The sequence below is a fragment of the Platichthys flesus genome, chromosome 15 (genome assembly GCF_949316205.1).
Source record: "Platichthys flesus chromosome 15, fPlaFle2.1, whole genome shotgun sequence".
NCBI lineage: Eukaryota > Metazoa > Chordata > Actinopteri > Pleuronectiformes > Pleuronectidae > Platichthys > Platichthys flesus.
The window spans coordinates 6,182,810-6,209,170 of record NC_084959.1 but is presented as its reverse complement, the minus strand read 5'-3'; the positions used below and the strand labels follow the sequence as shown (position 1 = coordinate 6,209,170).

Sequence of the window (26,361 nt, the reverse complement as noted above, 5' to 3'; positions counted from 1 at the left end):
TAGAGAAGAGATCCAACGGTCAAGTGTGTAAGAGCTTGACTTTGACAATTCCTCTGTTTTGTTTTGTAAAAAAATCTTATTTACAATTGTTTGTGTCAGAAAAGATATTAGTTTAAATTGTGCACATGTGTGTTTGGATGCTTAGTAAATTAGCACTTGTCTGTGAAAGAGTCAGGTCTGTCACTACTGAATTATTGTGTGTGTGTGCGTGTCTGCATTAATCTGCTCTGTGTTTGTGAAAGACAGCGTCAGGGCAGCTTTTTGCATGGCTCAGTGTTCTGAGCAGACAAAGTGTCGCAAATGCTTGAGTAAGCTACACAACAAATGTTGAGTTCTTGTGAAATCAGGTGTGTCATCGTTGTCTCTAATGAATCATGGTCTTCCTCCAGCCTTTGTGTTTGTGCTGTTGTGTCAGTTATCTGACACAGTGTTGGTGTTTGGGGAATGAATATCGTTTTTTTCTGTTCTCTATGTGTTAATATGACATATATGTGCAAACTGTGTGAGAATGTGTTGCCAGTACACAGGACAAAGAACTGTGTAGTAGCCTGGTGAATTATCGGTTGCTGTAAACGTCTTGTATCAGCGTTTGCAGATATGAAGTTTTTTTTCTTTGTATTGAAACCTTTTTTATTTTTAAGTTTATGGTTAGTCTGTAAAAAATAACAAAGAAGGGGAGCTCTATTGTTGAAGTAAGGCCACATAACAAATAGCAAAAATTCACCCCAAAAACAGATTTGACAACAGACAAGTGAAAATAAAGCAAAAAATACACATAAGCATTCCTTCATTTGTTGTTTTGATAATGTTTGAGAGAACTTGTTGAGATCCGAAGGCCACAGTAAATGTTTCAAACCATTTTTATTTGGTTCAAACCAGCTGGCGATCGCAAGGAGGCGTCCTGGCAGAGTTCTGTCCCATCAGGATGTGGCCCTTCTCTTCTAAGGACCAGTATGAGGAATTAGTGGCCTCTATTGGTGAGGGTACAGATAGCAACCAACTGAAAATATCTCCCTTTAGCACAGCAAGGCACAAAATGGGAGTTTTTATGGGGGTAATTTGATGCACACTAGCTGTATTGTAAGCATTGTATAATCCTTTAAAAAACATATTGCGTTCAAGGTCCAAACATCCTATGGGAGCAGGATCCACAAGATAAATAAACATAATCTCTCAGGATTTTAGGGTTTAGTGACCTGAGTTTGACCATCTATGTCCTCACTCAGGTCAAAGCCATTGTCTCACTGTCCATTGTCTCCCACTGGGAGGAGGACGGAGGATTTGGAGCAGCTCATAAATTTAGGTTATTATGAGTAAAAATATGGCAGCTTATATCATATTATCTTCTCCGTAGAATTAGGACACAGATTTGACACATTCATTAGTTAAATGGTTTGCCAGCTAAAATCATCAACTGATTAAAACTTAAATCTTGATTGGATATTATTAAAAAAGTTGTCAATATTAGAGAGCCCCCAAAATAAATGCACGGTAGCGATGTAGTTACATTGGAGCGGTGAAAATAACACCTCATTAAGACTTTCCATAAAATAATATTCTGTGAATCTTATAGTTAATTTAAGTCAAATCAAATAAATGTAGTTCGTAAAATGTAATGATTTTGTTTATTTTGTCAATTTGAAATAAACTGATATTTAATAAAGTCTGTGTTGTATTTAAGATTTTATGTGAGTGCATTAAAACCACCTTGTTGAGTAATTTCCAAGTTTCTCTTTCAGTGATCAAGCTTGACTGCTCCGATCATTTCCTGCTCTTGTTTCTCTCTCATATCACGGGGAAGCAATCATTTCATTTGAGTTCTCCTTTGCTCTGAGTAATTTCATTAAGTAAAAAACAAAAAAAATCACTCACATACTTTTTGGTCATTGGTGCCTAATCAAGTTTGCGTGTTTGTGTGCGTGAGTGTTGGTATACAAACAGACACATCCTCTCTTGACCTTAAGGCAGTGCTTTGCAGCTGATGGAAACCAAAGCAGGAAGTGAGGCGCCGAAAGCAGAGGGAACACATGTGCGACCACACCCGAAAGACAACAGACTGGCTTACTCAAAGAGATTTAACATAATTTGTTACAAAACTATTGCGTGTATGTGTTGAACTTTCTTTTTGTGTCACTGCTGTTTCAACGAGTAGTATACAGGGATGTTTGAGGCAGAGGAAAACAAATAAAAGATTACAAGCACTGTTTGTCGACAGCTTCTCTCTTAAATAACATGTTCATGTTGTTATGCACGACTGATTCTGGGGCAGTGTGTGTGGGCTCCAGGTATTACTAATGTTGTGGGGACCTAAATCTGTTTTACACTATTGCATTATGAAGACTTGTCTTCTTTATCTAATTTATAAGGGTAGGTTTACTTCAAGGTCAAGATCAAGGTCAAAGTTAAGGCTAGGTCAGGTTTAGATTTAGGTTTAGGTTTAGGTTCAGGTTCAGGTTCAGGTTTAGGTTTAGGCTTAGGTTTAGGTTAGGGCTAGGTAATATTAGGTCAAAGTTAAGATTAAAGTTAAGGTTAAGGTTAAGATTAAGGTTAAGGTTATGGCTGAGTTTAGGTTAAGTTAGGTTTAGTTTGCTTAGGGTTCAGGTTCAGGTTAAGTTAGGTTGAGGGTTAGGCTTCAGTTAAGTCTTAATGTAAGTCACTTTAATGTCCTCTTTGTGTGTGTGTGTGTGTGTGTGTGTGTGTGTGTTTTTGTGTTGACATACTAGATTTACCCTCTAGTCCGTGGCAGATTATGTTCTTGCCTTTGTTTCTTTTCATGTCCTGCAGTCGATGTTGACGAAGCTGCCATGTCCTGTCCACAAAAATACACGAAACCTAAGAACAACAACAACATGGTGGTGCTTGCCCATTATGACTCAAAGCACATGCTGGAACAAACAGCGATCCAGTGACCGGCTGAAAAACAATGTCTGCTTGAGTGTTTCAAAAATACCAGGTAATCCTATTATGTGCTCGGTAGAGTGACACATGCTCATTGAACGAAGACATAGGGAAGTAAACGACACGGACAGAATCTACCTTTCTGTTGTATCACAATATTCTGAGAATGAAAGATAATCGTGGGAGTGGAACCGGCAACAACTGTTGCTGCCTCACAGTGTTTTTGTTTTGAGCTCCACACAGAGAGGGCTCATCTAATCACAGCTATTTTGTGCCTTAATAACTGCCTGACATCCACACGGCAGCCATAATGCCAGTTGTTCACTGCTGATAACCCCGCCTCGGGCCTCCACTTTATACCTGCCTAGTCACCATGAGAGAGGGAGGAATGGAAAGAGGAAGAGGCAATGAAGGGAAGGCGTACAGGGAAGCGGAGGCTGACTCAGGTACTTGGAGGTTGGCACTCCCTGTGGCTTGCTCCAAAAACACAGCTGTGCGTTCACACCCTGGTGGAGTATGGCCCTGACTGTGTACTTCTGTGTGTGTGTCTGTTTGTTGGAAGACGGGGGTGTGCCAGCAATGTCTAACTGTTACTGCTGGAGCCAACAAGGTTCAGAGAGAATCATAAGAATAGACATGTGACATGATTATGCCAGGCGTAGCTCAGGAAGGTAGGAGGACCATGGTTATTCCTAACATGTGATGTGTCACAGTGACTGCTCGAGTTTTCTCTTTACTGTGTTTTTTTGTCTTTTATCATTTTACAGGTTTAAGGCCCTCCTGATGTCACGAGCGTCTTCTTATAAATTCCTTCTGTAAGTCTCTGCAGAAAGGCAGAAGTATATGGTGCTGCACTCGTTTATGGTTATCCTCCCTTGATATTCTTACAAAGCCTGACAGTCTAAATGTAGGTAAAAGTTTCTAGAGTAGTTGGAGTTTGCCAGTATTGGAAGCTGAGGACACTGAAAGCCAAATTGAGTTTGATCAGAGAAAATTGGATCATATTAAATGCAGCTTAGAAGCGCAACATTTGTAGATTTTATATTTATATGAAAAGCTAACAACTTTGTACAGGTTTACTCTTCATTAGAAATTATGGTTAACATTATATATGCCACATTCTGCATTTGGGCGTCAGAAAATACAGTGAATGTAAAAAAAATGAAATGAAATATTATGAAATAGTTGTTGGTTTGTTCAGTAGACTTTTATACCTTGCAGTTACAGACCCTCACCAGCAAGGGGGTGCTGAAACCCCCTAATTACAGCGTCCTTGAATCAAGCATAGACTATAAAATAAAGATGGACGACATGCCGGCTACAATAAAGGGAAGCCAAAAGATCTTGATTGCCACCTGGTGGCTCATATATCCTGCCACCTCCATGTTAGCAGATGGAACATTGACCAAACAATGTTTTAACTTGTTATTTGATGTTAAAAATTGATTAAATCAATGTTGTAAGATGTAATATGATTTGTATGGCAGCAGTTATATTGGCAGCATGCGTGCAAGAAGTTCTGATTTTAACCAAGTTAATATAATTCATCTTGTCTACAGACATCATTACAATACATTTGTAGAGAGAGAGAGAGAGAGAGAGAGAGAGAGAGAGAGAGAGAGAGAGAGAGAGAGAGAGAGAGAGAGAGAGAGAGAGAGAGAAAGAGAGAGAGAGAGAGAGAAAGAGAGTGCACATAATTCAAACAGACAGGACCTGATATTCCTGTAAAGATTTGGTATAGAGCGAGGCGAGGTTATGTACAGGTATTGTTGATGTCGGTGTGTGAGCTTGTCAGTGGAACAGGTTGAACAGGGAATAGGATGTAAGAAGCCAGTTTGGTGTAGACGTGCTCAGTACCTCTCGGGGACATATCGTGCTCATACAAACAGCGGCAGACATAAAATGCTGAATAACTCACAGGTAAACAGAGAGAACAGATAAGCATCTTAGCTCCCAGCGGCAGGCGCATGTAGATACAAAACACAAGCACCGAACATGCACTTTATTCACCGTCTGTGGCAGACAGATGGCAAGAACGTGAGATGATGACAAATTGTTTTTCGCAGCCAAGGGGAGGAGGGTTTCAGCTGTGACAAGTGTGTGAGTGCTGCCTCAGCTCAACAAACCACCGGTTCAAAATGCTAATGTGGTAACTGGTATCGAAGATCTGGTCTCCAGCAAAAGGTCCCTCAGAGGGCTCTCAGGACAAATCCCTGAATATATTTACCATGGAATTAGTTAGACAGGTGGGAAGATTAGAGGAGCGCCCAGTTGGATGAAGATAAGCTCAGGCTCAGGGTGTCCCCTGGTAAGCCTGAGCCAAATCCAACTCGGGTTTAGGCCATCATCACCATCATCACCAATGAGATGGACTTGATCCGAAGAATAAAAGGCAGCTCTTTGAGGTTTGGTAACATTGTGCCCAGAGGTTAAGTCATAGAAAATAATGGTTCATGTCAGTGACAAGACAGAACACTTGAAATCCAGAGTACAGTTGATTTACCTGTTGCTGTCCAGGGCCCTCATCAGATGGACTAATGATATTCGTCAGTGGGTTGTTAAGAGATGATGATATATTAGAAATGTGAAAAATACTACCTTCATCTTACAGAGAAAAAACTCAGATCAGCTGAGAAAATGCAGCGTGGAATTTCTAGCAATCTCAGACCTAATTTGTTAGCGTGTCGTAGGTCCTTACTAGTGTGAAGACTGCGTTAGCATGATGGACAACTTCATAGCTCCCAAAAGGTGAAGCTGAATCGTCTAGATCACCCCCTGGTTGCTGGCTATAGCATAGTTCATAAACACTGCCTCCTTCATGTTACCGGACGGGCCACAGCCTAAACTAAAAAGTCAAAATACTAAATAATCCTTTCCACCAAGGAATGTGTCTGTCATTTTCGATAATTCTTATCAGATCAGATGAAAGCTTGTCTTGATGAAAGCAAAAATATATTGATAAGAATGTTCCTGCGGGTAGTTGAGGCAAAAAGCAGTACACACACACACACACACACACACACACACACAAACACACACACACAAACACACAGTGTGCCCTGTTGTTGTACTTTGACCAAACTCAGGAAATATACAGCTCTGTTTAAAACACATTCTTAGAGCTCTGCTATCAATAAAATGTGCTGTGTTTTTAATGGCAGGATACAACAACACTTTTATTTCCCAGGTTATCTCCTCCTTCAAAGCAAGACATCCCATGGCCCAGTGCCTGATCGCTCTCAGTCAGGGACAGATGGACATAAGGGACCAGAGGACAGACACTGTGGTTCCGGGGGGGACATAATTGCTCACACCTCCTGTGAGAGAACCAAACTGAATCGTCCTCTCAGTCTGGGGTTATGATGCAACAGCGGCTCCCAGCACCAACCTTTGCGCCACTGTCTGAGCTCAAAGTCTGCTGCTGGATCCCAGAATAGCTGAAGACAAACGGTGCATGTTAATAATCTGTGGAAAACATGGGGAGACAGTGGAGGCGACGCAGCAGGACGTTCATCGCTGCTGTGCTGAGCGTCAGTGTTTATAAATGGAGCTGTTGTAACCACCGAGTGTGCTGTGCATGTGGGAACCGTCTTGTAGTGACACTGGAAACTAAAATAGATCAAGTGTTGAGGAAGACCAAGTTGATACAGTGCACTGTTCAAACTCTAATCGTGCCCTTTGACATTTGAAGCTCAAAGGAAGTAGTTCATGTTATTTGCTTGTCATGGACGGTGTTTCATCTGTTTCTGTGTGTGGTCTGAGTGACGCAACCGGTCAAGAGGCTTCAGAGGATTAGAGTTGTTTTTGACTTTTCACAAAATATAGCACTTGTATTTGATCAGCACACTTTAAAGTGAAGCTGAGGGACTTTAGAGGTGACCTGCTGGTTCAAGTTACACAGACCTGCACCGTCGAACCAGCTTTACACACTCACACAGAAAGTTTGGTCCGATAATGATACACAAGCCTCTGGTTTTATGCGATGTCATGATGGACATTTATACAATAAAGGATCATTATAAACAACCTGTTTCACATCCAGTCTAATGTGATCCCTTCATGTTGTGGCCGTCATTTTCAACTGAATTAAAAAAATAATCTGTCATTAATGTTACGACTGTTTTATCAGCCAAAAAACAAAGCTCTTGACACTTTCTTTCTTTTTATTATTTTATAATTTTACAATTATCAATGATCTAGAAAAATAATCAAGGGCTGAATAGATAATCACAATAGTCCTTAATTCTTGCCCTACTTGGCTCACTGGCTGCAAATCATGCACTGACCTTAATTTTGAAAACGCAGCTAAACAAAAACACGTTCACACCTCACTGTGTTTGTGCAGACATGCTTTTGTGTGTTTGTGTGTGTGTGTGTGTGAGTGAGTGTGTGTGTCAGACTCTCCCTTTATGGTGGGGAGATTAGGTCGTTAATCCTGTAGATCTCAGAGAAAAAGCAACTCCTGATACCACAATGGATTCACTCAGTCAACCAGGGAGAGGACAGACCTACTGCTGATAGGCATCTCGACCTCTGACAGGCAGGCAGGGCCCACCCACACACTCATACAAACACACACTCAAACACACACACTGTAGGGAGTGCACTTCTTCAAGGTCAGGATATTAAATTACATATGTATTGGATGCATGCTATAAATAACCCCACAACCATATTGAACCAATATCACAAAACTGACATGTATGTTGTATATGTAGTATGTAGACTCACTTTACATGTGGTATAGTTATAAAACCACTACTTTTTCCCCACAATGCAGTGTATAGCTTAAAAAAAAAAACATTATTTCAGACTACTCACTCTTCATGACACCACATGCAATTCTGAAAAATGATTGACTAATTTAATGATTGAGTCATTGGAGGATCAAGGATGAGCAGCCTGGTTGCGTTCTCTTCTCTGATCACAGACCGCTCCTAATGGACTAACTATCTCCATGAATGACTGTAAAATGTAACAGTACACAGTTCCATTTTAAGTACTGCTGTGAATTTGAGAAAACTCTGAATAAACAACATCCAGCTCAGCAGTTGTACAGCTAACAGGGATGGTTCACCAAAAGATGAAAACGCACTCATTACCTTCTCACTACTGTGCCGATGGAGGGGTGGGTGAAGTCTTTGAGTCCACAAAACACTGTTGGAGTCTCAGGTGTAAACTGTGTTGCAGCCAAATCAAATCCAATTTAAGTAAATTGTAACTGATTCTTTAAACGTCAATTTCATGTGTTTTTTACGTTGCTATTTTCTTTACATTTGAAGAGTCGGTCACCATTAACTTCAATTGCATTGGATTTGGCTGCAATACTGTGAACCCCTGAGTCTCCAGAAGGGTTTTATGGACTCAACACACTTCACCCACACATTCATCAGCGTGGTGGTGAGTAGATATAGAGGGACATCTTCATTCACCATCTAGTTCTCTACTTATATCGTATTCCACATCAGACATGGACCTATTGTGTCTGCAGTAAAGTTGGAAAGAAAACGAGGGGTTTTATCTTGAAAAGTAAAACGCCACCGGAAGCTGCTGGCTGGACTTCCGGTGTGAGGCAGCTAGCTTGCTGGTGGCGTAGCGGCAGCGGGGTGACAGCTGAACGGGAGGTGGAGGAGCAGCATCGCGGTCCGGAGCCTCGACAACACTCGCTACCAAACTCCCGGTTTTAAAGAGCCGCACCGACCCATTCGACCGTGAGACGCCTTCCTCCAACCAGTGGGGCCCGGGTGTGACTCCACCAGCGGATATAAACGCATATAGGCTTCCTTTTTTTCAACCGAGCGAACAGGGACCGTGTCCGGATGTGCCAGCCGTGTCGGGTGTTTCGCATGGCGCAGCCACCTTTTTCCTGAAGCGGGGTATCCTTCGTGTTCGCAGGGGTCGGAGGAGGCCCTCGGGTCGGCAGCTTATCCCACTATCGCCTCTCGTAGACGTCCGCATTTACCGATTTAAAGAAAAAACCCCGATTGAACGACATGATTGAGCAATAAGAAGAAGAGGAAGAAGAAGACGCACGTCCTGACAGATCCAGAGAGAGAGAGAAGAAGAAGAAGTCGTCTCTGTGTTTTCTCTTTCCTTCCTTTCGAATCAACGTCGTGCGGTTCCAGAGGCTGTTTCCCAGGAGGAGGACACAGGGAATAATCGTGCCCTTGTGTATGAGTGTGTGCGCGTGTGAGTGTCTGTGAACCCCCTCCGAGGACCGGGTCAACCTTCGAGATGACGGGCAGCACCCCAGCGGACATGGTGAGATCATCTCCCGTCACTTTTCTAACACTTTAAACTGCTGACATCCAATTTGTTCCCACGGGGTTTTGAGTAAAAACAGCGGATGAGTTATCTCCTCAGTCGGCGCTGTGATCTCTCCGCAGGGTTGTTATGGAAGTGAATATGAACTTGTATATCCCCAAAGTGGAGTTTGTGGATCCAAACCCTGAAATAACTGGTGCATATGAATGTTATACATCCGTAATATACTGTCATAGGCTCCCATTGAGCTCCATAGGGTCTGAAACTCTATTAACAGGCTCAATAATCCATCTTATTGATCGTCAAGCCTCCATTCATGTGTCTGAGTCACGTGGTTGCTGTGTGGAATTGATTTACATTCACGAAGTGGGAACAAAGATAAAGTATATATTAATATCAAAGTCAAAAGTCAGTCAACTTTATTGTAAATTCTTCCACATGTACAGGAAATAAACAGGATTGAAATCCCTGGTGTAAACATGTAAGTAGACAGAACATATTTAAGTATAAAACTTTATAAGTACTCAAACATAGTACACAGATAAGATGAGAGTAATTATCCTGGGTGAAGGTTGTGGCTTTGTACTCATCTTTATGGGCAGGGACACATACTGGGACACATACTGGGACACATTGATCCTCCACAGAGAAAATACAAAATTGACAATCAAGTAACTTCTTGAGTAAGAAATACATAAATAACAATACAAACAGAATTTAGAATAAGTATGATACAAATAGAATACTCTATCTCCATGCTATACAATTTAAATATTATTCACAAGGCAGTTTTTCTAATGGGCAATATAAAGATTAAAGTTGTGTAGTTGCGCAGTTTGTCCCAATGCAGTAGATCATTAATATATTAAACTTCCTCACTGTGTTTACTCAATTCATAAGCAATATATCGATATATATTGAGGAACTTTGTTATATTGCTATTGAATAAATTATTAATATTGTTTTACTGCTCAGCCCCACCTGAACTATTTGAAACGTTCAAATGACCTCATGACAATGATGCAAATATGTCAAAAAAGGAAAAGCTTATTTTTTTCACCAATGTTGAAATGATATTGATTACTCAAAAGTAAACAGCCTGAGTTCCCTTCTTTCAAATCCAGCATTCCTCTCACATCCGTCCGCTGAGCTCTTATCAAACCGGGGCTTTGTCTGCTGTGTATTTTATGTTTGACATTTAGTGAAAACCTCCAGCATCACAGGATGCAGAGCTGGGAAAGAGACTGGAGTTTAGGAGGAGGCGAGGTGCTGCTTTGCTGGCTCCGAGTGTGCAGTGACTGATAATTGCAGTGCTGCTACCACCTCATTATGTCACACCTAGTGGTGCTTTAAAACAGGAGGCTGAACTGCAACCTTTACTCTGCACATCAACGGGAATTATTTTACCAGCCTACCCAGACGAGATGTTATCCTCATATGACTTATTTTCTTGTTCCTCGTGTGCTTCCCTTTATGAACTCTCATCATAAATGTTTATGTCAGCCTCTCGTGGGTAAGCTATTCCCCAAATTAAAAGGCATATAAAATTAATTTAGCCCGGTTTACCCAGTCGTAGAGCTAATATTTCCCCTCTGTCAGTTTTATTCTGTCCTCTTGGCTGCCAGTGTGTGTTGGCTCTAAGAATACCTGCAGGTGTATGTATAGAAAGGATAATCCACATAATGGGCCCCTCCAAGCACAGATCAGCTGTCCCAGCTGTGCCTGTACTCCTGCATGTCCGAGTTTAGCTGATCCCCTGAACAGTAGGGCCATTATGATGTCGGGAAGCTGCGATGTAATGCAGCGAGGAAGTTGGAGGTGTGCCGGCCTCCATAAGTGTGTAGATGTGGTGCGGTCAAAGCTAAAGCATCTAAGTATAGCACATAGCAAGAAACCTCCATGGATTATGAACATAATCATGAGCTGAATCTTTCATTTTCTGATCTGTTATGACTGGTCTATAAATCCTCCTCCTAAAGAACATTCATAAAAGGTCTTGTGTTATGTCACCATCTGTGTGAGTGTGAGAGACGTCATGTGAACTTCCCCTACAGCCGTCTGGTTGCATGGACAAGGGATGGGTTCCAGTATTTTGGATCTAGAAGTCAACAGGACAGCTACAAAATGTAATATTTGCAGGAGCTTGTATCCAAATGTCTTCCATCCAACATTTGACGTCCAAAATAAGAATTTCAGGCATATTTAATATGTTAAAAGGCTGAATGCTCAGCCTGACAGGGTTGCACCATATTCTGTGACCCATAAGATTCTGTGACCTCTAGCAGTGCACCAATGAATTTCTCCTGGGGGGATGCAAGAAGTTGCTGATCATGGTAATTTATATTTATTGTTTTTTAAAGATATGTATTTGGTGGTTATAATTGTGCAGTATGCTGTGTGCAATGTTTTCTTTTATTATCATTTAGCACTCCTATTTTCATTGAATTTTGTACAATTCAATGAGAACAAAGGCTTTTTGTTCTATTTATATTCTAATAAGCGCAACGTGCCCAATGTCAGCCATTGATTTAATTTAAATTCTCTGAAGGATGAAGTAGAATCAAGTTATTAATTATTTTCCTCGCGTCCTTTTTACTTAAGCTTCTTTGACCTCTGCAGCTGCAGCACAGCCCCCTGGTGAGCGGCAAAATGAGTCAGGAGGGCTGTAATGAAAGGCTCAGATCGGTGACAAAATGTGTGGTGAAAAATCCCTGAAACGCTTTCACACAGCAGAAGGACCATAGTTTCGCTTTGATAGTCAATTTCCTACATTAAATTGGTGTAAATCTATGTTCCAATTCACTCTTCGCGTCAAGACCGAATTGAAATGATACAGATTGGTCTATGGAGGATTTCTTTATAGAGTCACCAGCTTGTCATGACTGAACTTTGAGCCGTGTGCACAGCTAGCTCCATAGCTTCGTCACAGGCGCGCACTGAATCCTGGGATAGATCGGCAAGAGAGCAGGACTCGTTTGACACCATTGTTTGAAGGAGCCTTCGAAATGGGATTGCCTTTAAATGTATTCTAACCCTAACTCCCCCTGATGGATGTGGCCCCTAAATCTAGACACAGCTAGACTCATGTTTTTTGTGTAATCAGGCCCAAAATCCAGACTTTTTTTTTCATCCCTTTTTACACAAAACATGTGAATTTAATTTTCGTTGCTGTGCTAAGTGATGTTTGTTTTCACTCTCCACCAAACAAACTAATTTCAAAAGGGCAGATTTGTAACTGGATTCACATTCAATAATTAAATATTGTCCCTCAATCCTCAGCTTTAACACTCCTCCCAGTAGTATTTTCCTGGTGTATTAGTCTTGTAGCATAAGATTATCCAAGTTTGGTTCAGGCGTCCAGCCACCCTGCTGAATTGCCTTGAAGCAACGTGCTGAATTCCTGCCAGCTAGTTTGTACAGCTCAGCCTGATCAGCGCTCAGAGTATTTCCCTGTGGGGGAAGCGTTATCACATCATTTAATGCCAGTGTCAGGCAGGAAGTTCTTTTCTCCGACGACAAAGTAATAATATTATTTCAACTGCCAACTCTGAGGCATTCTTGTTATGAATGGTATTTTATTCTTTGCCGGAGCTGCTGTCTTCAGGCTTACGTTGTTATCATGTGTGCTGCGGAAACATAAAAGGTCAAATCCTGCACACGAGTAAGACGTTTTCAGCCTGTGTAAATCTTCAGAGCAATTGCTTCCCTTTGTGGTTTTGCTCAGTCTATACATCAAACTAGCTCCTTAAGTTCCCCAAGGAAATCAGAGGAAATATCAGCTATCTGCGTTTTAACTCATCCTGTGTGGTTGAAAATCAGCAGCAGATGAATTCAACCACACCGCCATCCCCATCCCCTCTTCGTCTGCGGAAAGAGGAGTAAGTGTATGCACACACACTTAAAAAGGCTGTATGGAGTGGGAGTGGGGAGTAGGAGGAGAGGAGATTGCTGGTTGCAAAACATCGTGGCTGAATGAATCTGAGAGAAAGAATGGGAGAAGGAATAGTCGTGCCCCTCGAGAATGGAGGATGGGATTTTTTTCTCCTCCAGAGTGAAGGATGGGGAGGGGGCAAATTACCTCGCCCCAGGCAGATCTCAGAACTGCTGACAGGGTTGAAATGGTCCCCCTGGCAACAGAGAAATGCTCGGATCTGAAGTCTGGATGCCTGTGTGTGTGTCTGTGTGTGTGTGTGTGTGGTGGGACTGGGTCAAGGTGCACTGCAGGTATGTGTGTGTGTTTGAAACAATGAGCCGATAAGAATAAAGCCCCTTCATTTCAGATACAAACCTGCTGTATGAATATACTCCAGACGGGAGTGAGAGTCCCACGGAGCAGGGAGTGAATGTCAAACATCAGCGATATGTCCCAGCACAGCACAGCAGACGGGACAAGGACATCCAGGTCGACACAGAGAGAAGGACATGACTCACACTTCCTTCCAGGGCTTTACAAGTGGGATTAGTTTAATAGTGCCGCATAATAATGCATAATAATATACACAAGCGACTGTCACTGTCAGCTGTCAGTTTGGGGGCACAGACTTTATCGCTCATGTACACTTAAGCCACATCCATACTAGTAGTATCCATACTAGTAGTATGGATGTGGCCTCAGGTATCTTTTCAAAGGTTGAAGGAAGGTTTGATGTGTTTCTTGTCCCCTGCGCAGCAGATCTCACTCTGCCGTTTATCCAGCTTTAGAAATGTAAACCGTTTCCAACTCGCTGTTGTGTTAAATCCCTTCATCACGACTTACTCACCTGATCTTTACATGTCTGTACATCAATAGCATCTTTCGGTATCAGAAAGTGGTAACAACATGACTGTGAGGCCCCTCAGCTCAATTCTGTATGTATTAATTTGCGTTGGAGGTCCTGAAACCAGCAAATAGCTCGAACAAGTGAATGTTTGGTATTTATGCTTAAAAAATGACAAACAATTTATCAAAATTATTACAATTAGTTTTCTTTCATCCAACGAATCGATTAGTTGAGTAGTGAGTTCAATATCTATTTATCAACTCTTAAGAATACTAGATTTTTGTTTTCCCGTAAAAGCGAGTTATCTCTGATACTCTGTGTGTGGCTTAGTCTAATTTCAGTGGTTTTAAAAGCAGTTTATAGTTCATTCCCACATTGTTAAGAATCTCCTTTCGGGCACAGGCAAACACACACACATTCACTGACAGAGACACACACAAAGGAGTCAAAGGTCGGTGTCAGGGGTCGCTGGTGTGTGGGTCACAGATGAAATAAACAATGGCGGGGGAATCCTTACTGCTGAAAACAGCAGTCCCTGTCCCTCTTCCCACTCGAGCTGAGCTCAGCATGTGTGACACTGAGTGGCCGGAGACAGCGAGCGGGTCCGCGGGTGCGTCCTCCAGCCTCGGGCAGGAGCTGCCAACAGGGCTTTGATTGACACATTTCGGAGGGAGAGGGAACACTATTGAATCCCCACAGGGCCAGTTGGATGAAGCACGCTGGTGAATAAGTGTGTGTGTTACCGATGCCATGTGTTGCGGGCCTGAGTCACGGATCAGGATTACATCATCCCGCCCGGGTGCAGGAGTTGATGTATTGACTCTGACATCGTCACAGGCAGGCCTTCGGAAGCACCACGGAAAGTTTCGACCGGAGCTCTGAAGGCGCAGCGGCCTTGTTCGATATTCATCTCAAGCCTTTCAGGAAAGCAACGACTCTAAGTTCAAACACAGGTTGTGTAATACAACAGCTGCTTGACTGATGATGACTACTCAGTTGTTCATAGGGTTAATAATACGAATACTAACAACTATAAAAGGTTGCTCATTGCCTTTAGACAAACTGTTTGCTACATCCACCAGGCAAGGAAAACAGTAACCTTTATTTGTAGTCTGCCCGGATCATGTTACTGTACGCAGACTTTATAAACGGCTTCATTGTGGTTCTATCGACAACTGAGGCTGAATAGTTCTATTTATATTTGTATAAATGGAAAACAGATTTAAAATTTGCCTAGTGAAATTTGTGTTTCCAGTCTGTGTGGTGACATTTCTGCTGGTTTGTGAGTGGGGTTGTTCGTGTGGTATATATTTACACTGACAGTAACTGATATTAGCAAAGCTGTCGTCAGTCCTCCGTGACTGTGAAGCGTTAATTTAGTTGTATTGATGTATGTCTGCAATAGCAACCGGAAGTCCTATTGAAAGCCTCTCATCCATGCTTATGTAACTTTTTTTTTGGTTTTGTTTGACTGTGTGTTTGTCAATGGCGTCTGTGTCTGTGCTTGTGTATCCTGTGTGCTGCACAGATCAAACTGTACATACCTGTCAGCACTGCCATGCTTTCTCTTCTCCATCTTTCAAGTCTGCTCCAGCTGAGTAACATATTCATGGTGTGACCTGTATCTGCGTGTTTCATATTGGAGTCATACAATATAATGGGGTTTATTGAGCTTGTATCACTTTCCAGCGTCCAATAAATCATCTCAGCGAAGGACGTTATGTTTTCATCAGCGTTTGTCAGATTATGCAAAAACTACTCCACGGATTTCCATTAAAATCTTGCAGAGGGGCGGAGCAGGACCTAAGAAAGATCTCATTAAAGTTTTTTGCAGATCCAGGTCAGGGCGCGAATCCAGGGATCTTTTTTATAACTGTCTTTAACTTAGTGAGATAGGGTGTTAGCCTCTCTCCAAGAGCCCTTCCAGTAAAAGCTACGCAGTATTTACATGCATTATATGTTCTGCTTGTGCCAGGATTGCAATCATAGTAGACCAAGGCTACAATAAAGTTTTTATATACAGTCAACCCTGGTTTCTTCTGCTGTTGTGCGAACCAAAGAAAAGTGTTGTTGATGAAGAATGTGGTTGGGTGAAAAAGAAGTCAGCAGAGTCAGCAGGCATGTTATGCTGACGCTCAGAGGCCGAGCATGCGGGTTGGTTTAAAGTTAGCTTGAGCTAAAATAAAGATTAAAAAAGTCACCAAATTCTAGTTTTCCTGTTTTCTGGAGGCTTCCATGCTCCAAATCCTCTGAAGACCTCATTTAATATCTATCTGTTGGACTCATGAAGATGTCTCAGTTTAACTGTTGACTCACCTTGGAGCAAGCAAACTCAAATACGCACAAACCCTGAATTTTCTCTTCTCACTCATCCAAGGGTTTGAAAGTGAGACCCTGTCACCTCAGCAGTATGTTTACGTTTCTGATCAGCACAGCTAGAAGCCCCGAACATTTCCAGAGGGTTCCTTAGAAAAAAAAGTGCCTGTGTGACCATGTTGGGATAAAAGCTTATTCTGCTGGAAATTCCCCCTTTTTTCAGCCGTCAGTTCAGCAGTCATTGTTGGCAGGTATGGCTGTGCTCAGACTAAGGAATGTGTTGAACTACTTCACTGTTTTAGGGGTTGGGGTGTTGGGGGGGTTGGCGGGGGCTTCCATGGTCCCAGTTCAAGGGGAAACTCCTGGTCTGGCTGATCTCTCTTGAAAGTGAATGGGCACTCGTTGTGTCTGGAGTCATAGGAGCAGCGATGGCAGCATAATGTTCCCCATGTCCACAGCAGCAAGGCCCATGGCAGATACAAAACAATTCAGGACAGACGTACAGGGAGGGTACTGTTCAGCTCTGATGCCATGTGTTACAGAGTCAGAGCTCGACATAAATGAGTAGGTGTGAGTGTGAGTAATGTGCAGGCTGTCAGATGGAGCTAGCTGAACAAAGTAATCCTAACTTCCCTCTGTGCGCCTGCAGCCATTCTCAAAGGTTTGTGTGAGTGTGTTTGTATTTTGTCTACGCGTGCATGGTATTCCACAGAGAAACTTGCTTCGAGAACAACCTGTTCTTCCAGTTGAGAGTGACGTGTTTGCTGTCTGCTTTGCAAATGGAGTAACACCCACTCCGGCTCACCTTTGCTTCAGATACCAGCACAAACTGAGCTGCACACAAAGGCCATTCTATTCTGGCGTTTGGCACAGATACATTAAGTCCCTTGTGTCCTTCTGTTAAAACCAACCTGCCAGCTAAAAGTCAGCGATAAACATTTAACTGTTAAACGATGTATTTCCTAAAGGATTTATCTCCAGACATGAATCTAAAATACTTTATATGAATACAATTTTATTTTCCTCCTAAAACACACTATGCTTGTGTGTAAGCGTTGAATGTTCACTTCTTCGCAGGTCACACAAAAGTCAACACACCCAAAAAGGATATGAAAAACATGACTCTGGTGTCCTCCACAGTTACACCCATATCACTACAATTGAATATGAAAACACAACATTGTTGCTACGGTTCCTGCCCTCTGTACTTCCCTGGAGGTTTTGAGCGCCAACGACCGACGACTTTGGAAATGTTGTAGAAACGAAACTACACAGGCATCCGCCTTCATTTTCTAATTGGCTCTTATCAGTCTTGACTTAAAACATTGCCAAATCTTACGGTCAGTAACAGTTTTATTTCGTCATCGGACTAAGGAAAGAAACCTCTGCTCTAATTAAATGAACAGTAGACAATCTGCTTCCTGTGCCCAGTCTACCTGCATTGTCATGTGATATGTATTGTTAGGTTTGCACGTATTTCTTGGCTAAAATAACGTTAAAATCAATAAATATAGCCCAAATACAAAAATTTCCCGATTGGACAGAGATTATTTCTAAACACAGAGCTAAGACGCTGGTGCGGAAAATACTGTTTTATTAATAAAGCTGTAGCCTATCCTCCTAGAAATCAAAGGATGCCCTGGTCTGACTGATTTAAAGAACCGAAAAGCGGAAGAGAAACCTAAGTTGTCAGGGATAAGATAAAAAGCCAAATAAAATTCTAAGAAAAGTTTTCTTTCTGGAATCTGCCAGTAGCCGTTTCTCATTCGTTTGATTTCCTTGTCAACTGAGGCAGCTGTGTAGTGTGACATCACCATTTGTGTTATAAAATATTCTTCTCAGACTTTGTCATTCAGCAGCGTGAACTCATGTTAATCATGAATGCAACCAGTGAGTCGCTCAGTTTCCAGTTTACGTGCTCCTTTTAGATAACAGGTTTCTAATGGAAATTCTGCACTAATAATCTTCTCAATCATTTCTCTAAGTGCATGTACTGTATCCGTCTCAGTTTTTCACCGGGCTTTAATTGCACTGATGAACTCTGGCATCTTGATATCGTCTCTTGTCTTATAATTGGCATTCAAAGGATGTTACGGGAAGGGGAACTTTGCATAAAGCTGCAGAATATGGCTGCAATTTTCCTTTCCATATAATTTAAATAGATATAAAACAAAAGCACTCAAGTGAAAGAAAACACACACTCTCTTCTCTGTACGTCTAAGTATTGAGTAGAAACAGAGTGTGTGTGAGTAGCGGGGGTGGGGGGTGGGGGGGTTGTTTGACTAGCTCAATAAAAGGAGTCTTTCAGCTGCACTGGAAACAATTTCCAGCCGAGGGGACATTTGTATTAAAGCCTTGCCTTGCCAGCATAGACTCAGTGTGTGTGTGTGTGTGTGTGTGTGTGTGTGTGGGTGTGTGCGCGCATCAGAGCAGCCAGCCATCAAGAGTCGACAGTCCCTTTTCCTGATGCATTTTGGGAACAGGCTGCCATTTCTAAATCAGTGCTTAAGTCTGTGCAGATATCTGAACGACCTGTGCCAGCGCCGACAGTCAGTTCATCAGACAGACAATACTTACTGAGGGAATTAGAAGGTCAGTGTTGAGACTCTTACGGTCCCAGACGCAACACACATGATCCGCAGGGCAGTCCTCCAGAGGTCAAGCTTCATCAGCCGGATGTTCCAGCAGGATCAGCCGGCCTCACCCTCAGGCCTTTAACACAGACTTTCACACTGCTGTGGCTGGCAAAGAGAAAATATCAGATTTTCCTGGTTAGTTTTCTCGCTGTGACTCTCTTCTAGTGGTTGTGGAGCTGAGTCAACTTCACGAGTCAATATAATATTATAAAATACAATATAATATAAAACAAAACTATGAGATTGTTACACTATCCACAACAGTTATGTTATGAGTTTTTTAACAAAGAATCCCCAAGAATAGCGGATGAAAGTGGCTCTTCTTAGCAACTCTATCAACCGTCTCAAAACATGTGTGTCATATCTAAAGTTTTCATCCTCAGCTGGCAGCTCAAGTCAGCTTCAATATCATGGCTTTTAGTGGTTTTCCACTATGAGCACACTATAGACTGAGGTAATCTTTCTCATTTCGTTCGACTCTGTGAACACACCAAGACAAACTCCTGTGTGTTGAACCGTGATAGTGATCCTAATGCAGCGGCAGCGTAAAAGCTCATGTTGAGCGGGATGATCAAACATGCATTGTGTACTTGTTAGTATTTGAGTTTTTCGACTGTAACGGCAAGCTGGAAAAGAAATTTGTGGGAAATGCATTTCGCTGAGAGGTTGTCGGGACATCAGAGGAAAGCGGAACAGGGAGATGGATGGTTAAGAAGCCAATTAGCCTTTTCTTGGCAGCATCTCTTCTCTTATGAGGCTGAGATCACCGAGGAGTTAAAGATATATTGCGATGATAAGGGAAGTGTATCTGTGTGTGTGTGTGTGTGTGAATGTGTGTGTGTGTGTGTGTGTGTGGCAAGCATGGCGAGCATGGCGAGGGTATATTTGGCCTTCATGCTGTCCTGCACAAATTTGTCAGTGCATGTTGGACGCTACGGAGCACACTGTCTATGAATGTCCCTAATGATTCCAGCAGGGTTTGTGCATGTGTGTGTGTTTCATGTGCAAGTGTGTGTGTTCTTATCAGAATGAGCGAGCAGTAATGAAGCATGGACCTTGGACTGGAATGATTTAGGGGTTTTCATCTGTTTTTCCTCTGTTTCATGTAATGAGGAAGCTTTGGTTTATCTGAGGGGAAGCAGGAGAACTTACTTACGCAGAGGACAGCAGATATTGACCTTTGATTGATTTAATTTTTTTTTTTATCATTTGACCCACGTTAACAAAAGCAGCAGTCTTTCCCTGGCTCTGTATCAGTAGCAGTAATCTAGACTAGTGGGTTTGAAAGCTGGCTTCTTTGTGCGTGAGTAAGGCTGGCATATTTTGGCTAAGTTTAGCTGACTTCCATTTAGCTTGGCATGTATCCGCTCAGTCAGCTGATCGGAGTATAATTACAGTTCATAGTACAGTGTGATTTAAGGCTCTCAAGAACCAGTAAGGCAGCCAGATAACGGAGATCCTCCCCCTCCCCCCACAGTGTAACTGGCTTCCTGCGCTGTCTCCCCAGCGAGGCTGCCTTTTTCCTGTCGCACACAACACAAACTGCCAGTGGCTACATCAGATCTCCAGCAGACGACAATGGAAAGAAACAGAAAACAAAACAATGAGAAAAACGGCTTGAAATACAGGCCTTACATGCTGCAAACACAAACACTAAAAGGTTTTTTTACTGTTTTAAAAATAAAGTGATCACCGTCCAGACTTCTTAATCTCTATGCTAACTCACCTGAGAACACATATCACAACCCTACACGTACACTGTGCTGATGTTAACAGTCAGCGGCTTAGTTACAGAAAATACTACCAACCAGAAAGCACAATGGGGAAAGCTTTTTTTAAATATTGAGCTGATGATGCAGTGGAGTTCTTTGTAACGATTGGCGTTCATCTGGGAAAGTTGAGTTGTGATTGAGAAACCGATCATTAAGTGAATGACTCCATCATCAATTCCAAATGTCTTCTATCAATCCAGATTGCAACAAAGCTTCTCAGTTTTCAAAATAAAAGCGGGTCCAGCAGAGTTTACAAACTCTGGAGTAGTGTGGACACCAGGCGTTAATGTAACAAAAACAGTGATGCATTTTCAAAACTAAAACATAGTAGAGTGGATGGAGCCGGCAGTTTGTGTCGGTTGATAATGTAGAACCTTCACTTTGATGTGAATCTATGACGTTGCCTAGTTTCCATTCCATTCCATTTCCATAGAACAAGGGAATTCTGAGGGCTTGCCAGTGTCACGCTCTAATTACTGAATCCATAGTGTTTCAGTCATGTAACGTGTGGACCAATTAGTAGTTATGGCTACAACAAACTCTCATACAAGAGCACAAATTGCCTTTAAAGTAACGTAAAAGCTGTGTCTTAACGTACAGTGACAATAAAGGATGATGCATTATCATGAAGGATGCACAATGTTGCTTTACAAGACTTAGTGCTAGTTGTTGTTTTGTAGCTGTGTCTGATGTGTGTGAATATTCTAGGCGCAAACTGCCAGGCGACTCCAGATGGAAATTTGGTTTAAGAACGTGTTTGTTATGTTCAGTATTTCACTTGCATGTAAACCTGCATCTATTCCTGTGTCTGCATGCAGCTTCATTGCCGAATAGGCCCAAGAAAATGCAATGTGTGCGCACGTTCATGTGTGCGAGTATGTGTGTGGTAATAATACCCCTGGTTGTTTCTGTCCAGTGCCATCTGGTAAATTCCAGCACAGAGGACGTTTTAGTTTGCCAGCAGTCTCTATCTGTGTGCCTCCCTCTCTCTCTCGCTCGCTTGCCCCCTCTCTCTCTCACACACACATGTAGACGCACAGTTATTCTCCTTCACACACATGGTATCACGTCAGCTGTGACTGCAGGGCAATGCTCTTTTCTGAAGGAGAAAGAGAAATGCTCTAGCTGCCATTCCTCCTCTCTCTCTCTCTCTCTCTCTCTCTCTCTAGCTTACTCTTATATTCCATCATCAGTTTATTCTGTGAATTAAGACGTTATATCATCTGAGGAAAGTAAAAACTGGAGTAGCTATTGTTTTTGGATCCTCAGTATGAGCTTTATTGTGCAGTTATCGTTTATGATCTGAAAACATCCACAATAACAACGTGTCAGAAACTGAGGAGCAGAATCGGATTTACCCGACAACCATGCACTGTGACATAATCGTTTTCTGGACTCAAACAGCAACACATGCTCAGACACTTTGTAATTTATCTTTCTATTGACCCTCAACAAAAATGAGGCCACATTTTTTTACCAGCAGTATTAAACATTGATAATAAATATTATATTACAAGTTTGTTGACTTACTTTTATCTCCCTGCATCATCCTCCATCAAACCTTTAACAACAAATACCTGCACAAACAGAGAATAGTCAGCTAATTACTATTGGTTTTAGAGCTGCAGGTGATTATTTTATGATTTTATTATGTATAAAACGTAATCAAAAGGTTTGTGAGAAAAATGTTGTGACAAAAACACAAATCCAATAATGCTGAATAAATTGAATAAGTCACACTGGTACCAGTAATGCAGCCGCTGCTTCGCTAGTATCTTAAATGATTCAAATTTAGCTTCTGTCGATTAAAGTTAATCAAATAATCATTTCCGCTCTACTTTGTTTTGAAAGTCACAGGGGCCAGCTGTAAATGTAATAACGCCTGAAATCAATTCATCTGTAAAGAAGTCATAAATTTCAGTTTCCTCTTGTAGATGAAAACAGGGAAAAGCTTGTGCTGGAAAAGGACAATCTGAAAGGTTGTAAATCAAGCTAATCCTGACTGCAGGGCATCAACTATACACGACCAGGGAGACCACCAAGGAAAGAGGATGGGGGTGGTCGGTGTTTAGAGACAGAGGAGGGAGTCAGGGGAGACAGAGGTCACCACAGAGTAGGTAGTTCTCTCGGGTGCGAGGGGGGGGGAGGAACAACATGGAGACGCTTTATTTGACTGCAGGGCTTTGACACAGCGGGGGGTCAGGAAAGCATGGGGAGGAAGTCACATTGGTGAGACACCCTGGGATGGAAGCGGGGGTGCAGTGAGAGGGGGAGCGGGGGTGAGGAGGACAGAGCTGCTGCAGAGCAAATGGGAGGACGAAGGAGGAGACGGACAGGAGGTCCTTTCATCAAAGCCTTCACCGGGGATCATCAACCCTCTGTGTGGTCCCCTCACACCAGCAGCATGCCGACATGTGGCATGTTGGCCTTTGAGTTTCTACTGGTTTTTGCAGAGATCCTGAACTGGCAGGATGAGGCAGACCAGAAAACTGAAATACTTCCAGAGGAAAACAAAGTAAAATCTTGCACAATTAAAGATTATCATCATAATTATATAATTTTAAGATTATTAGGATAGTTTTACATGTTTATGTGATATCTCTTTTACACCTTAAATTGCTGCCGGTCCCACTCTTGTGATTTATCAATAGCTTAGAGGGTGGCCCGGAAATGTCAGCCCTCATACCCTGAGGCTTCCTGATCAACCGTTAACTCCAGTGTGGCTATGGGAACAATGCTATTTGCTATTTGCTCTGCTGGACCAATATCAGCTGTCAGTAGGTGGATTCCCCGTTACTGGGTGACGTTGATTCTTTAAAGGAAATAAAAAGCCACGGATGCAAATGAGGCGTTTCAGGAAGTTCAGGAGGAGTTTTCTCCCTTCGCTTTCGGACTTTGGCCTTTGTAACAGAGCAGAAATTTAACAAGGACAAAGAAAAACACACATCAAGGGAAAGAAAAACCCCCCAAATATAACACTTTGACTTTCTTTATTTTCTTGTGAATATTTGTCTTGAAATAATATTGAATTTACAAACTGTTCTGCTGAACAGGTGAACAGATGTGTGGTCCCTCTTCTTATTTCCTGAAGCAGTTCTGTTTTAAGTAAATTTTCTCTCCATTCACCAGACACTCGTACTGTAACTATCCATTTTGGTAGTAAATTAGGTTAGGGGTAGATATGTGACTCAGGACATCATGCAGCTGCGGTGTGCTGTTCATTGAGCAGGAGTTCCTCCTTCACAGCACACGGCCTATCAGGCCCATAAAGATGGACGTCTGGGCCGTGTAGACTGCGGCTGAACCAAAACAAGATGATTTGGTCAGGATCTCTGTGAATCGGCTTCACCACTTCCTCCTGCCCTTACTGCCGTCACCTAGCAACAGAGCTACAGTTGGACACAATGAGAAAGTATTAATGCCCCTTGGTTTTTTAACATGTGAACCGTTAATTATGCGGTCGAGTTGAAGCCTGATACTTAAGTACTGGATGTAGTGTTGCCTGCCGTCGCCTATTTAACTCTTTGAGAAACGATTTGTCACCGAATCGCAATGAATCCTGGGAAAAGGTCGGCCTGAGAAGGATCCTTCGTTTCTCGGGGTTGGAAGGACGCTTTTGTCGGAGCCTTGGAAATTCAAGTCTTCATCGCTTTGACGCCATCTGTCCTCAAATGCAGCTTCTGAATGATGATCATCATTATTGCGACACAGCTACAATATCATTTATATCTGATATATGCACATTTTTTTATTCTTTGTGTTTCACTCAGTTGGACACACGGAAAGGTAGGTTTGAGAGAAGACAACCTTACAAGCTTACTTTGTGTTCTCCAATGACCGGACCAATTATTACATTACACATTACATGTCTTTTAGCTGACGCTTTTATCCAACGCGACTTACATTTTTTTTTTTTTTTTTTTTAGAACACTCATTTGGGGGTTTGGGCCATTTAGGGGTTCGTTATCTTGCCAAGCACACTTAGGCATGCAGATGGGATAGAGTGGGATTCGAACCCTCTCTATCCCATCTTCTTGTTGCAGAGCACCCGCTCTATCCCCTAGGCCACGCTCTCCCCGCTTTAATCACTGCTTAAAGCGAAACTGACTGATAACTGATTGTCAGTTGGATTTGGAAAGTAATACCAACAAAAGTAAAGGGAGCAGCATCATCTATACTGCTCCTTCACACAGCCAGAGAAGAGTTCAAATAATTGATTTCCTTTCTTTCACACAGTTTGTATCTGGAGAAGCAGCATGATTGAATTATCTTTAATACCTGTATCGCATTGTTTCTCTTCTGCTTTTTCGCCCAACCAATGATGTTGCATCTTTATTTCAACGTGTAGCACCTTGTCAGTCTCTGTCTTATCTCCCGCCTCATGTTTCACTGGGAGAAAAGGGACAGACAGTCTAGACGCTGACAGAGGGATGAGAGGAGAATCGATTGAAGCATACAAGAGCAATTTCACGTCTCGGCCCACAGCTTCAAAAGCAAAGCCTCAGCTGCGTTACCGCTGCCCCACCACTGCAGCGGCAGGAGCAGGGATTTTGTATGTGCACGCAAATCTTTGTGCGTTAATTTATGTGCAAAATTGTGTTAACGTCAAACACCAAATAGTCGGTGGATAATCCGAGGAACTAAGTGGATTTCATCGCCTCATTCACCTTCACTGTCCCTCTTGTCGCCGCCTGTCTCTCTGACCTTCGCTGTTCCCACTTTGAATCCTCTTTGATTCTCTCGCCGCTCGCTCTCATTTCCTCCCCTGGTCCCCTGGGCTCGTCTCCAGAAGTGTCAGCATTTCCTCTGTCCTCCCTATAGCATCAGACCCGTCATCACTATCATGGTGTCTATACAGCATCAGCGCTTTGGTGGGGATGTTTGATACAGGACACTTTAAAGCTTTGTTGTCTTTTTCTCTCCTCTAACTGATTAATCCCTGTCCGTTGGTCACTTAGACTTTATTTAGGTGTGTTCTGTGGTTTGCTGGTGTCGCACTGTCTTTGCTGTGTGCTGTTTCCTCTGAATGGATTTAATGGGGTTTCTTCTCACTAATGAGATAAGGACAGTGGCGCTTTAACCCAAAACCGTGACTGACACACTGAAACTGTGTCAGGATTAAAAAATCATGTTAATCTTAAAGGGCAACTCCCTCCCCCACATTTAAATCTTTCTCTAAAAGATAGACTGTCTGCAGGAGTTCATCCTATAGACAAATGACCAGAAAATAAATTTGGAGAGATACGTCCCGTTATTGCAGTAACATGTTGGGGGGAAGTTGTGTCTTTAATCAGAGACACTAATTAATCTTGGGAAATTAATTTTTACTGTTGGCAGAGCATGGCCAATGCATTCTTTAATTAACAGTAACTGGCAGTGTGTGTGTGTGTATATGTTTTTTGAGGTCTTGGAAAAAATGGTGGTTAGTGGTGTGTGGCATAATACCTGTGGCTAGTTTTTAAATCCAAACACACACACACACACACTGTTCCCTCAACCACTGTTAGGCAGTAAGTGTGGTGTGTTTTTAGATCTCACTTCTAATGCACCACAGGAAGTTTAGATTAACAAAAGTTTTTCATTGTGCCAGCCTGTAGCTGATCCTGCTTATAATACATGGAGTGCAGACTGTGTCATATTTATCCCTTAATGTGCATAGGTTGGGTTTTAGTCAGCGTTTTTTTTTCCATTTGCACAGAAAACTGTTTCTCTCTG

General features: G+C 42.3%; 1 protein-coding gene across 1 annotated transcript in view; it reads left to right on the top strand.

Moving 5' to 3' along the window:
• Nucleotides 1-8,489: 8,489 nt before the first annotated feature.
• Nucleotides 8,490-26,361, top strand: part of ubl3a (ubiquitin-like 3a) — a 33,714-nt gene continuing 15,842 nt past the window's right edge. The window contains exon 1 of the mRNA XM_062405734.1: nucleotides 8,490-9,159. Within this exon, the coding sequence (XP_062261718.1) occupies nucleotides 9,133-9,159 (27 nt within the window). The 5' untranslated portion in view covers nucleotides 8,490-9,132. The remainder of the gene's footprint in view (nucleotides 9,160-26,361) is intronic.